Source organism: Acanthochromis polyacanthus, chromosome 8, assembly GCF_021347895.1.
Source record: "Acanthochromis polyacanthus isolate Apoly-LR-REF ecotype Palm Island chromosome 8, KAUST_Apoly_ChrSc, whole genome shotgun sequence".
NCBI classification, from domain to species: Eukaryota; Metazoa; Chordata; class Actinopteri; family Pomacentridae; genus Acanthochromis; species Acanthochromis polyacanthus.
This window is the reverse complement of record NC_067120.1, coordinates 3,338,938-3,353,526: the sequence shown is the minus strand read 5'-3', so window position 1 is coordinate 3,353,526 and position 14,589 is coordinate 3,338,938. Positions and strand designations below refer to the sequence as shown.

Here is a 14,589-nt window from a genome sequence, read left to right as displayed (position 1 = left end):
TCCCCTCCTCCTCCTCCTCCTCCTCCTCCTCCTCCTCTTGTCCTTTGCATTCCCTCCAATTCGCTCCTCACTTCCACTTCTATTGTTCCCTTGAACACGGGGGCATTAAATGTATGCAGCGGTGTCGCATTGGACTTCACATTTGCACACGTGCACACACACACGCATATAACAGATGAACAATCGCAGTGTGACAGGAGGCTGCTGATGACTGACACTCTGTTGATCTTATCTGGCGCAAAAGGGGTAAAGAGAGGGCCTCGGAGAGAAAGAGAGAGAAATAGTGCAGGGGCATGGAGGGGGCTTTCTGCGGCGCTTTGTGTTGTGTTCCTGTCACTCCTGCATAGTTTACCCCTCTACTCCTTTCTCTCCCTGCCCCTTCATCCTCCACTACATCACTCTGCCTGCTTATATAGAAAGAAAGACTGACAGCAACACTCATCTGTGATCTAGGACTCCAGGGGAAGAGATCAATTTACCTCCAAGAGGTCCTACTATGACCGTTTACCCGCCGAGACCTCAGTTACAGCAACATTGTGTGCCCAAGGCCTGTAAGTTATGGGGCCGGAGGGGGATGGGGCTGCAGTGGGGAATAAGGATCTGCAGATGGTTGATGGAAAAGAAGGCGCTGAGGAAGAAGCAGGGGGCAAGGCAGATAGACAGAGAGAGACTGAGCGGGCATGATGAAGGAAGGGAATGAGAAGCAGGAAGGAAGGAGGCCAGTCCTTCCATCCTGGCCTTAATGCCCCTCAGGGGAGCCTGCTGCCTGTAGGTGAGTATTAGCCATCAGCCTGTGGGCTAATGGACGGTACAAAATAGAGTTTAGTACATAGATGACCAGGGGTACACTAATCACTGGTGAGACCTATGATGAGGGGAGCTGGTCATTCTCTGGGGGTCTAAACCGGCACTCAGTCAGATTATGGACACGGCTCTCACTCAGAGGCTTTAACCTGTATTCACTGCTGGTAGATGTGTGTAGATATGACTCATTTCTGTCATTTATAATACAGTTTTTCTGACGTTTTTTAAATGTGGCCTTTGGTCCACCTCAGTGAGGGTGATAGAGGCCACCACAGATTCATGGGGAGAGTGTCAGGGTGCTTTCTGAAGTGTGCGCTGAGGTGTTTGAGGTGCTAATCTCTTCTCATCTTGGTTGAGTGGCCAAGCTGAATGGAGGGACAGCTTGTTTATCTGAGGGGACCGCATTACCCAGGATTCCCTCTACAGCTGGGCCACGCACGCTCAGCTGAGCTGTCAGCTCGCAGAGGTTACAGCGGCTGAGGGCAAAGACACGAACACAAACATTCATTCACACAAAAACCGCACACATTAGAAGCTTTGATTTCAATGGTTATTTATTAAATGTAAAATATCTTTAGCACAGATTAAAAATCAGACACCTCCATCTATTTTTAAACATCACAGGTTGAAAAAAACATTCCTGAAACAGAATCACAATCAGTTTGGAGTCCCACTTTCAGGATAGCTACTCCACGAGGCTGGGCAGAGGGCTGAGGCAAAAACCGCACTCCTCCTGATCCCTTTACTCAGGCTACAAGCCAGAAAATACTGTCCCAAATGCATGCCAGTAGCCGTATTACACTGGATGGTAGAAAATTACTTCTTTTTTTTCACCAAATGCCATTAGAATTCAGGTATTTTATCAGCTAGAGATGAGGAAAGAAAAATATGTATTTTACATGTCAGTTTGTGGGTGAAATAGGATTTGCAAAGAAATAATCAGGATTTGCTTTCTTCTAAACACAAAATGCCGCTTGTCAGTGACTAACAGCTTATCAAACTTCTAGTAGACAAAACCAGACTTGTACTTCTGACTGAAAGTGTTTTCTGGAGCCACTGCGTATCCAGAGGGCCTTCACATGACAGGCGCCGACATATGCTGTAATGATCTGCGGTTCGTGCCAGGAACGAACTTCTTAAATTGTGTCCAAGGCATTTAAAAGCTTTGCCAACATTTAGCACTGCTGCTGAATTGGAGTGCCATCACAGAGGTCAGCTGGTGAACGCTCTCTTCTCTTCTCTGCCTCAACCCTCGCTGCTGTACAAATGCCAACTGACAACAACTGACACAGATGGTGAGCAGAAACACAGGACAGGCAAAAGAAGAGAACCACCCACAGGAGTAAGAAAACAGGAAGACTCTACACACACTGTCCAAGAGAGGATATTGCCTGACAATAATATCAACTCGTTTATTTTAAACTTTTTTTTTTTATTTAATCTTTTCTTTTTTCTACTTTTTAAAATGATTTTTTTTTCCAGCACATGCCATATGAGAATTTGGGGATTATAAAAGTACCTGAAAGAATTGCTAGGTTTTCAGCATGCATAGCTGTTAGTATTTACAGGTTCCTATGTACAGGGATGGGCCAAAAACAGACTGCTCTACAGTACTGGGTTATTTACATCCAGGTCAGAGGGAGAGGTCAATGTCATAAGTACAGATGTGTTGGGGAGGAGGGTGAAGGGTCACATGCATAAAGTCAGAGAAAGCTCATACGGTTGAGTACAACTTGGATGATAAAGACACAGAACAGAACACGGCAAAGTAACATTACTGTTAATTCAACAACATCACGTCTCCCCCACACACCCTTTTTGCTTTTGAATACGCTCAATAAGGAGTTCTCTCAACAACCGATTATTGCGTAACACTATACAAGGACATTTCTATTGCAAGTCCATGAGGTCCATGGGTATTGAGTCGATACTGAGACTGGAAGACTTGGATCTGGTCCCAGAGCAGTTCCAGAACCGTAGTGTTGAATCCCAGGCTTACTACTGCTTATCAACAGTCAGCTTATTGCAGGGTGTTTTCTATGTATTTCCTCAGTATTTGTGTTTGTTTTCTGTGCCCACAAAAAGCAGACACACACAGAAGTAATCTACAAATCTGCCTTCACACTCGATACTGTCCTGCTCCTTTGGTTTGTCATATTGCTGTGTGATCTTTACGTTTTCTTTCTAGCATAGAATAAGTTTTACGTTTGTAGTTGATTTTTTTTTTGGCACACCTCATCCGTCCCCTCTTCTCCCCGCCCCGAGTCAGTGTGGTAGTTGGTGGCAGAGCTGGTTTTGTTCTGGGGAATGTCTGAGTCCAGTCTGAAGTCAGTCAAAGCAAGTCACGTTAAAGTCTTCATTGGAGTTTTGCAGGTTTTTGAATGCTGATTAATGACATCTTTTGTAGGTTTAAAGGATTTAAATATCTTCCTCGCCAAGTTTTTTAAAGCAGTGTTTTCTCCTAAGAAAAGGGCACAAATTTGACTTGGGATGACTTGTGTTGTGTTCCAATATCCATTCTACCACATATTGTTAGAAAAAAGATTTAGTATGTCCCAATACATATTATGTCAAATGCAGTATGCAAAAAACACCTGGATGTCCTTTGACATCTGGTCAGATTTTGCCCCGTGCAGGACAGCACACTGCATCCTGCATCGAGGTGGCATGAGGGAGTATGAACAAGTTTAGGCCACCAAAAGTGACAGACTATGTAATTGCAGGCTTACTGCATAAAACAGTATGTACTGTTCATGTTGTAAGGGCAGCTGTAGAATGCACGGAAAGTAAAATGACAAAGTACGCAATTTGGAACGCAGCCTTGGATTGCTCAGCATAGCTCCTGTTTGAGGTTGGAATCTGTGGCTGACTTTCTTAAGAGGCAAGGCAATCAGACAATTACCAATTCAATCACAGTAAATGTGTTTTATTTACTACAACCATACGGCCTTTGCAGTAACTGTTAACAAAGTAAACTTATTAAAATTATGTTATTGAGGATTTATATAGTCCTGTTGTTTTATAGTCTTGCATCATCTCAAGTCTCACATCCTGATTATTACAACTTAAGTCTGGGTCAAGTCTGAGTCCACAGCTCTAGAGAGTAGTAACACCACAGATGTTTCTCTGAAAGCTACTGTACACAAGGTAATGATAAACATTTAGTTGCAGAAGATAAGACACACATCAAAGTCCATCAGTTTGTAGACAGCTAAATTTACAGGCTTAATCTACAGCTTGATATGGGTTAGAAATGGCCACCACAGATGTGTACCACTACCGTTCATGTGGATTTTTCCCGACTGTAGATTTGCGTATCTGTTCGTGCTCGTGTGCAGGCGCATTCTCGTTTTCAGGCATGCACGTATGCATGTGTTTGTGTGTAACTGTAAGTGTGTTGAGGTTGTTGTTCTCTTTCCCTCTGCCTCAGACACGCCTTCCCTCCTATCTTCAGACACACACACACAATGATAAATGGCTGTGGTGGGTGGTTGAGCATGTTAATGCCTAATCTCATCAGCCTTATCTTTTACAGAGGTCACAAGGTCAAGTGGCGAGGGGGGATGAGCTAAACACCAATAAGATAGCACATTGCTGGACGCGCAGCACCAACAGTCCATTTACTACTCCATTCACTGCTAGCTGGACTGATGCCGCCAGCAGAGAAGCAGCAGGCCAGACAAAAAAAAGGAAGCACTTTGGAGGGGGAAAATACTGAAGATTTCATGGAAACCCCAGTCACATAAATCTGGACTATGAACATGAAAGTTTCTCTTTATCGATATTTCAACTTGCCGTGTTTGGTAATTGGACACAAACAAACTGCTGTGAAAGTCAGTCAAGTTCAAGGTGGCGTCAGCGAGTCGCTAAAATCTTCACTGGAGTTTAAAAGGCATTTGGCTTTCAGATGAGTTAAATCAGATGCCCTAAGTGAGGGAGATGAGTTAAACTGAGTGCGTGTGAACCTGCAACTCAGAGACACTGCTTGGCATTTGTCGGTCTTTGATATGGCGACATGTGATGTGGATGAAGTTATCGCCTCGCTGGCAGGTGAGACAGACAGCGGCACACAGAGAGATGCCGCCGTTTCATCTGCTGTTTACCAGCTCTCTCATCACGCTGCACCTCAAACACGCTCAATCTGCTGCTGCGACGTTACACACCAGGGCTTCTCCTGGTGGAACTTTACTTACAGCTTAGAGGGGGTTGTGTGTTGATGAGAGAAATGTTTCTTGGAAGCTGGTTTGTGTGTGCTTTTTGCGTCCGCTGCATTTGCATTTGTGTGCATAATTTCTGTACTTGCTTGTGAAAGTATAAATGCTTTAGACCTCAATGGATACTTCTGCCTCACAGCTGCTTTAGGAAGCTGTTCAGACAGTTGGCATGTAATGTGCCGCCATGATGCATATGCATGTGTGATTGTATGTCTTGCCCATGTTTGACTACTGTATACATGGGACTGTCTCAGTGTTTGCCAGTGCTCAGTGTGAAACTCTAGTCTTCAGTCGTCACATCAGTGTTCCCTCTCACTCTTTCCGCCTCCCCCCACCACCTCAATCTCACTCTCGCTGCCTCTCATCGGGAGATAAAGAGGCGAGCCATTTCATGTGGCCGTATAGAAGTCGTCTCCAGCCCTGGAGTTTGCAGGGAAGCTGTCACAGCAGCTTTTAGCCCGAGCCGCAACATGAAAGATCCCTCTTTGAGCAGCCGGGTTATGTGTGTAATTCTCTCTGACGTGTTTATTCTGCTGCAGTTTCAGCTTTCATTTTCAAATGTCACAGAAATCTCCCTCCAAGAATATCCCTGCTAATTACCGGCTGATGGGACAGGGTGCGTTAGAGAACTTAGCAGGTTGCGTCCAAATAATGTTTTACTTCTACACAGTCAAGATGATGTAAAACAGAATCATTTTCTGGGTTGAGACTTGTGTGATTTTCAGATTTAAACTTGCTTTGAGAGGGGAATTACTGAGAAAGAACCAGAGGGAATGCCACATGGAGTGTGTGTGTGTGTTGTATGTGAAAGTACTGTTTATCTACTGTATAAGCAACTACCTTCTGATTTAGATACAGAATTGTACTTGCATCATTTCCGACACTTATTCTCAACGTGGAAAGCCTGGCAAAACCCCTGTACACATGTGAAAATATACATATTCATAACCATGGTAATAAAACCTGTTTTTTCTCCTTTTTTTTTTATAATATACATAAAAGCTGTGGCTTCCCTGGTGATTCCCTTTCCAGACAGGACCTGGTGTAATTTTCTCACCTTCTCCACTGTGAGTCTATACAGCTGTAGCATTCACATGGTCCCTTAAAGCCAGAGGTCCTGTACACGCCAGGTAGAGAAATAAATAAATAAATATATGAATATAAATAAATGTACAGTAAGGGGGGTTATATTCTTCCCATGGTATTATGACCCAGTCATCATGGGCTGCTGGAGAGGGGAGAGACAGCGTGTGCATGAGTCTTTTTCTTTTTTTTTTCCTGTGGACACTGTCCTGCTGTCTCTTTTTGTCTGTCTGCATGTGTGTGGATATACATATATATATATTTATGTGTGAGTGTGTCTCACAGAGGACACAGGAAGTGTGGTTGCCGTTTTGTCCTCTCTCTGTCTTTTTTTTTTCCTTTTTTCTCTGGACAGGACACGTCCTAATGTCCGTGTGTGAGTAGACGAGTTCTCCGTATTTTGTCTCCTCCTGCAGGCTGACGCCATCTTGCCGTGATTTGTCCGCTGATCTCTTTCTGTCTCTCTGTCTGTCCACAGCAACAGGGGGCGGCCACCACAGTGTACTGCGCGGTAGCTCCGGAGTTGGAGGGGCTGGGCGGCATGTACTTCAACAACTGCTTCCGCTGCCTGCCGTCCATTCAGGCCCAGGATCACAGCAGCGCCGCCAGCCTGTGGGAGCTGAGTGAGCGCCTGGTTGCAGAGCGGTCGGTGGGCATCCAGGCCCTCTAACTGACAGACGATGAGGAGGAGGAGGGTAGCCAAACAGGAATCAAAGAGGAAGCAGCTGATGTTGAGTTTGAACTTAATAAAAGATAACTGTACTCTGACTGCACTATACAAGAGCTGCCAAACCACAGAAGTCCATCTGGATATGTCACATCACTACGGGGGATAAAACACACTACATACACAGTACAGGAGGAGGGTTTCAATATACAATCTATTGAATGAATTAAAAATTCAGTTGAGTTCTGCTCTGCTGTGGTAGTTTACAATGGCAAACTGGGGACGGGAGAAGATCTGAGACGAATTTGGTGTAGTTTCTTCTTTCCCTGTTTATCTTAGTAGCTTTTTTGTAACTGTTAAGTCCTTTTCATGACTGTCTGTTTAAGGAAGCAAAGCTCAGTACAGAGTCACCTAGTAAGCATACACTCTACGGCATATGCATCTGTTCCCAGCAATAGTGCACTATATGGCAAATATCATGTCTTCCCAATTACTGTGTGTATATTCAGTATCCTCTTGTCTGGTTCTATGTAGATGCTCGTTTCCTATTGAGATACAGAGAGCGTTGGATAACCATTGTGCTAAATCTTTTTGGGCAAGAAGAAATAAAGAGTAATGGGCATGTGACACTCATGGATATATAAACACACTAGAAGTATGATTCTTATGGCTATTTACATTATTCTGTAATAATTTTATTTCTTATCAACGTCCCTATTTGTTTTCTGTACAATATTTACAACATCCTGATTTCTGGGCATGTGCTAAAGGGGTGTGGACATCGTATTTTTCCTGTTTGCTATTTGACCCAGCCTAAGTATTGATAATCTATACTCTGGTAAGTCTTCATTACAATTTGGAGATATTTATGGGATGATCTTTGTCCATTTGAATAGCAAATACAGAAGGTCGAGAATCTTATTTACAGTGTCCAGGATCTTTTCATTTCTGTGTTTCTTCCCTTGAATGATTTCAGTCTCGTGTTTTTGTTTTTTTTTTTTCCTTTTTGTCTTCTGTTTTAGTAGGGGGCGGGGCCCGGGGCAGGAGGGGACGCTTTTTGAGACATTGTGCTTTATGGCAGTCTGGGTGCTGTAGGTTGTTCTTGAAACAGCATTCCAGTGTCATGATATCTGTAAAAAAGAAAACAAATGAGAGAGAACAATCAATAAAACTGTTTTACAGTAACATGCGAAATTCTTTTAGCCACAGGGAGTGGGAATCCATTTGTTTGCAGGCCATTAGGGGGAAATGTTTGTGTAGGAAGCTGACAAGTGAGCAAAAAGTCAAACTAAATATTGCATAGGACAAACTGTCAGCTTTGCACAGTGGGTGAAATTAATTATTTGATGATAAAATATGCTCTTTTTCACTCTGGTGACATTTTTATGTCAGAAAAGAAAACCTCAATGTTTCCTATGTGCAACGAACAAATCACTCAGCCATCAATGAGATGCACTCACACATGAACCATCAGCTGCCGAGTAGTACCACGATAAGAAGTTCATACAGGAAAATCATCAGAATCAGTGTGATTCTTTGTGTTGCACATACAAACAGGATCCAAGTTACACCACGCCTAAGAACACATTTTACTCTCCATCTCTTTCTTTGTCTGTTATTTTTTCCTTCCTTCTCTTTAGCGGACAAACTCTCACAAGCAGAAACATGCTGTGCCCTATATGCACGGAAACTGATACCAGTGTTCTGCCCTCTTACAATCTGTACTGTACTCCGGCCAGGTGTCTTATCGCTGTTCTTTCACAGCAGTAGACACACCTGGAACAGAGATACATTACAAACAGACACACATAACATAAGCAGTTGGCATCTTGCATGTACACGGCAATGACTCAAATGAGAATTTTATAAAACTGTACAGAATGCCTCTGGATTTTGCATCAAAATTCACAAATATTGACATTTTGGACGACATACTAAATTATGACTTTTTTTTTCCACATTTTGGACGACATACTAAACTATGACGTTTTTTGGCTTATTTTGGACGACATACTAAACTATGACGTTTTTTTCCACATTTTGGACGACATACTAAACTATGACGCTTTTTCCACATTTTGGACGACATACTAAACTATGACGCTTTTTCCACATTTTGGACGACAGACTAAACTATGACGCTTTTTCCACATTTTGGACGACAGACTAAACTATGACATTTTTTCCACATTTTGGACGACATACTAAACTATGACATTTTTTCCACATTTTGGACGACATACTAAACTATGACTTTTTTCCACATTTTGGACGACATACTAAACTATGACGTTTTTTTTCCACATTTTGGACGACATACTAAACTATGACGCTTTTTCCACATTTTGGACGACATACTAAACTATGACGCTTTTTCCACATTTTGGACGACAGACTAAACTATGACGCTTTTTCCACATTTTGGACGACATACTAAACTATGACATTTTTTCCACATTTTGGACGACATACTAAACTATGACTTTTTTCCACATTTTGGACGACATACTAAACTATGACGTTTTTTTTCCACATTTTGGACGACATACCAAACTGCAGGTAAATAAGTCTGTTGATCAGTTCATCACTTTTGGCAAGCCTTTGTTTTGCTACTGTTAAAACAACCGTTCCTTCCATGCTTTTATTTTGAAGACACGTAAGCCGATCATCACCTAACTCCGCCTTTCCTTAGTGGAGTAAATATACTAAATTATGACGTTTTTTTTGTCACATTTTGGACGACATACTAAACTATGACTTTTTTTCCACATTTTGGACGACATACTAAACTATGACGTTTTTTTTCCACATTTTGGACGACATACTAAACTATGACTTTTTTTGTCACATTTTGGACGACATACTAAACTATGACGCTTTTTCCACATTTTGGACGACATACTAAACTATGACGCTTTTTCCACATTTTGGACGACATACTAAACTATGACGTTTTTTTTCCACATTTTGGACGACATACTAAACTATGACTTTTTTTCCACATTTTGGACGACATACTAAACTATGACGTTTTTTTTCCACATTTTGGACGACATTCTAAACTATGACTTTTTTTCCACATTTTGGACGACATACTAAACTATGACGTTTTTTTTTCCACATTTTGGACGACATTCTAAACTATGACTTTTTTTCCACATTTTGGACAACATACTAAACTATGACGCTTTTTCCACATTTTGGACGACATACTAAACTATGACGTTTTTGGTCACATTTTGGACGACATACTAAACTATGACATTTTTGGTCACATTTTGGACGACATACTAAACTATGACGTTTTTTTTCCACATTTTGGACGACATACTAAACTATGACGTTTTTGGTCACATTTTGGACGACATACTAAACTATGACATTTTTGGTCACATTTTGGACGACATACTAAACTATGACGTTTTTTTTCCACATTTTGGACGACATACTAAACTATCACGTTTTTGTTGCATTTTGGACGACATACCAAACTGCAGGTAAATAAGTCTGTTGATCAGTTCATCACTTTTGGCAAGCCTTTGTTTTGCTACTGTTAAAACAACCGTTCCTTCCATGCTTTTATTTTGAAGACACGTAAGCCGATCATCACCTAACTCCGCCTTTCCTTAGTGGAGTAAATATACTAAATTATGACGTTTTTTTTGTCACATTTTGGACGACATACTAAACTATGACTTTTTTCCACATTTTGGACGACATACTAAACTATGACGTTTTTTTTCCACATTTTGGACGACATACTAAACTATGACTTTTTTTGTCACATTTTGGACGACATACTAAACTATGACGCTTTTTCCACATTTTGGACGACATACTAAACTATGACGCTTTTTCCACATTTTGGACGACATACTAAACTATGACGCTTTTTCCACATTTTGGACGACAGACTAAACTATGACGCTTTTTCCACATTTTGGACGACAGACTAAACTATGACATTTTTTCCACATTTTGGACGACATACTAAACTATGACATTTTTTCCACATTTTGGACGACATACTAAACTATGACTTTTTTCCACATTTTGGACGACATACTAAACTATGACGTTTTTTTTCCACATTTTGGACGACATACTAAACTATGACGCTTTTTCCACATTTTGGACGACATACTAAACTATGACGCTTTTTCCACATTTTGGACGACAGACTAAACTATGACGCTTTTTCCACATTTTGGACGACATACTAAACTATGACATTTTTTCCACATTTTGGACGACATACTAAACTATGACTTTTTTCCACATTTTGGACGACATACTAAACTATGACGTTTTTTTTCCACATTTTGGACGACATACCAAACTGCAGGTAAATAAGTCTGTTGATCAGTTCATCACTTTTGGCAAGCCTTTGTTTTGCTACTGTTAAAACAACCGTTCCTTCCATGCTTTTATTTTGAAGACACGTAAGCCGATCATCACCTAACTCCGCCTTTCCTTAGTGGAGTAAATATACTAAATTATGACGTTTTTTTTGTCACATTTTGGACGACATACTAAACTATGACTTTTTTTCCACATTTTGGACGACATACTAAACTATGACGTTTTTTTTCCACATTTTGGACGACATACTAAACTATGACTTTTTTTGTCACATTTTGGACGACATACTAAACTATGACGCTTTTTCCACATTTTGGACGACATACTAAACTATGACGCTTTTTCCACATTTTGGACGACATACTAAACTATGACGTTTTTTTTCCACATTTTGGACGACATACTAAACTATGACTTTTTTTCCACATTTTGGACGACATACTAAACTATGACGTTTTTTTTCCACATTTTGGACGACATTCTAAACTATGACTTTTTTTCCACATTTTGGACGACATACTAAACTATGACGTTTTTTTTCCACATTTTGGACGACATTCTAAACTATGACTTTTTTTCCACATTTTGGACAACATACTAAACTATGACGCTTTTTCCACATTTTGGACGACATACTAAACTATGACGTTTTTGGTCACATTTTGGACGACATACTAAACTATGACATTTTTGGTCACATTTTGGACGACATACTAAACTATGACGTTTTTTTCCACATTTTGGACGACATACTAAACTATGACGTTTTTGGTCACATTTTGGACGACATACTAAACTATGACATTTTTGGTCACATTTTGGACGACATACTAAACTATGACGTTTTTTTTCCACATTTTGGACGACATACTAAACTATCACGTTTTTGTTGCATTTTGGACGACATACCAAACTGCAGGTAAATAAGTCTGTTGATCAGTTCATCACTTTTGGCAAGCCTTTGTTTTGCTACTGTTAAAACAACCGTTCCTTCCATGCTTTTATTTTGAAGACACGTAAGCCGATCATCACCTAACTCCGCCTTTCCTTAGTGGAGTAAATATACTAAATTATGACGTTTTTTTTGTCACATTTTGGACGACATACTAAACTATGACTTTTTTCCACATTTTGGACGACATACTAAACTATGACGTTTTTTTCCACATTTTGGACGACATACTAAACTATGACTTTTTTTGTCACATTTTGGACGACATACTAAACTATGACGCTTTTTCCACATTTTGGACGACATACTAAACTATGACGCTTTTTCCACATTTTGGACGACATACTAAACTATGACGTTTTTTTTCCACATTTTGGACGACATACTAAACTATGACTTTTTTTCCACATTTTGGACGACATACTAAACTATGACGTTTTTTTTCCACATTTTGGACGACATTCTAAACTATGACTTTTTTTCCACATTTTGGACGACATACTAAACTATGACGTTTTTTTTTCCACATTTTGGACGACATTCTAAACTATGACTTTTTTTCCACATTTTGGACAACATACTAAACTATGACGCTTTTTCCACATTTTGGACGACATACTAAACTATGACGTTTTTGGTCACATTTTGGACGACATACTAAACTATGACATTTTTGGTCACATTTTGGACGACATACTAAACTATGACATTTTTGGTCACATTTTGGACGACATACTAAACTATGACGTTTTTTTTCCACATTTTGGACGACATACTAAACTATCACGTTTTTGTTGCATTTTGGACGACATACTAAACTATGACGCTTTTTCCACATTTTGGACGACATACTAAACTATGACTTTTTTTCCACATTTTGGACGACATACTAAACTATGACGTTTTTGGTCACATTTTGGACGACATACTAAAATATGACGTTTTTGGTCACATTTTGGACGACATACTAAACTATGACATTTTTGGTCACATTTTGGACGACATACTAAACTATGACGTTTTTTTCCACATTTTGGACGACATACTAAACTATGACGCTTTTTCCACATTTTGGACGACATACTAAAATATGACGTTTTTTGCCACATTTTGGACGACATACTAAACTATGACATTTTTGGTCACATTTTGGACGACATACTAAACTATGACGTTTTTTTTCCACATTTTGGACGACATAGTAAACTATGACATTTTTGGTCACATTTTGGACGACATACTAAACTATGACGCTTTTTCCACATTTTGGACGACACACTAAACTATGACGTTTTTTTTCCACATTTTGGACGACATACTAAACTATGACGTTTTTTTTCCACATTTTGGACGACACACTAAACTATGACGTTTTTTTTCCACATTTTGGACGACATACTAAACTATGACGTTTTTTTTCCACATTTTGGACGACATACTAAACTATGACTTTTTTTCCACATTTTGGACGACATACTAAACTATGACGCTTTTTCCACATTTTGGACGACACACTAAACTACGACGTTTTTTTCCACATTTTGGACGACATACTAAACTATCACGTTTTTGTTGCATTTTGGACGACATACTAAACTATGACGCTTTTTCCACATTTTGGACGACATACTAAACTACGACGTTTTTTTCCACATTTTGGACGACATACTAAACTATGACGTTTTTTTTCCACATTTTGGACGACATACTAAACTATGACGTTTTTTTTCCACATTTTGGACGACATACTAAACTATGACGTTTTTTTTCCACATTTTGGACGACATACCAAACTGCAGGTAAATAAGTCTGTTGATCAGTTCATCACTTTTGGCAAGCCTTTGTTTTGCTACTGTTAAAACAACCGTTCCTTCCATGCTTTTATTTTGAAGACACGTAAGCCGATCATCACCTAACTCCGCCTTTCCTTAGTGGAGTAAATATACCAATAACAAAGGCTCTTCTCAGCCGCTGTCCAAGGTGCTGATCAGACTCTGGCTCTGCTTCTATCCCTGGTGATCTATCCATGGAGAGTATTTGGCAACACGTGAGCATTTGCCTGCTTGATAATCAACTATGCAGCATATTTTCACCATGTGTGCGCTCAGTCTTCATCCTGCTGAGCCTTGACATGACTCTCTGAGAGATGACACTGTCCCCTTGCGTGGCGTCAGCCTGGCTCGGCTTTGAACCGGCATATTTCTCAGTGTGTTTAGCACGACAGCTCTCACTCTGTTTCCAAATGTCAGTGTTGTATTTAGTTAGCCTACCATGCCGTGTTTTCGTTAAATTCATGTCTGTCTGTGCTACTACTTGAATTATTGAAAGAGGATTTCCTGCCTCATCTGGTCTCCGAATGTGGGCCCGGCTTGTGTCACACTCCACTGCTGCTGAAATATCACTTTATTCAAAGGAATTCTAGACCAAATAACCTGTTCCGATGGTTATTTTATTGCACTCTCTCATAGCCTCCGTCTGTGATGATCCTAAAGAGTGTAATTCTATAC

The 14,589-nt window shown here is 40.3% G+C and overlaps 2 protein-coding genes across 2 annotated transcripts in view; one reads left to right on the top strand and one right to left on the bottom strand.

Annotated features, from left to right (window-relative positions):
• wwox (WW domain containing oxidoreductase) overlaps window positions 1-7,953 on the top strand; it is a 142,738-nt gene extending 134,785 nt beyond the window's left edge. Inside the window, exon 9 of the mRNA XM_022201935.2 lies at window positions 6,580-7,953. Within this exon, the coding sequence (XP_022057627.2) occupies window positions 6,580-6,771 (192 nt within the window). The 3' untranslated portion in view covers window positions 6,772-7,953. The remainder of the gene's footprint in view (window positions 1-6,579) is intronic.
• mafb (v-maf avian musculoaponeurotic fibrosarcoma oncogene homolog b (paralog b)) overlaps window positions 7,752-14,589 on the bottom strand; it is a 51,402-nt gene continuing 44,564 nt past the window's right edge. The window contains exon 3 of the mRNA XM_022201947.2: window positions 7,752-7,898. The gene's annotated coding sequence lies outside the window, so the exon portion shown is untranslated. The remainder of the gene's footprint in view (window positions 7,899-14,589) is intronic.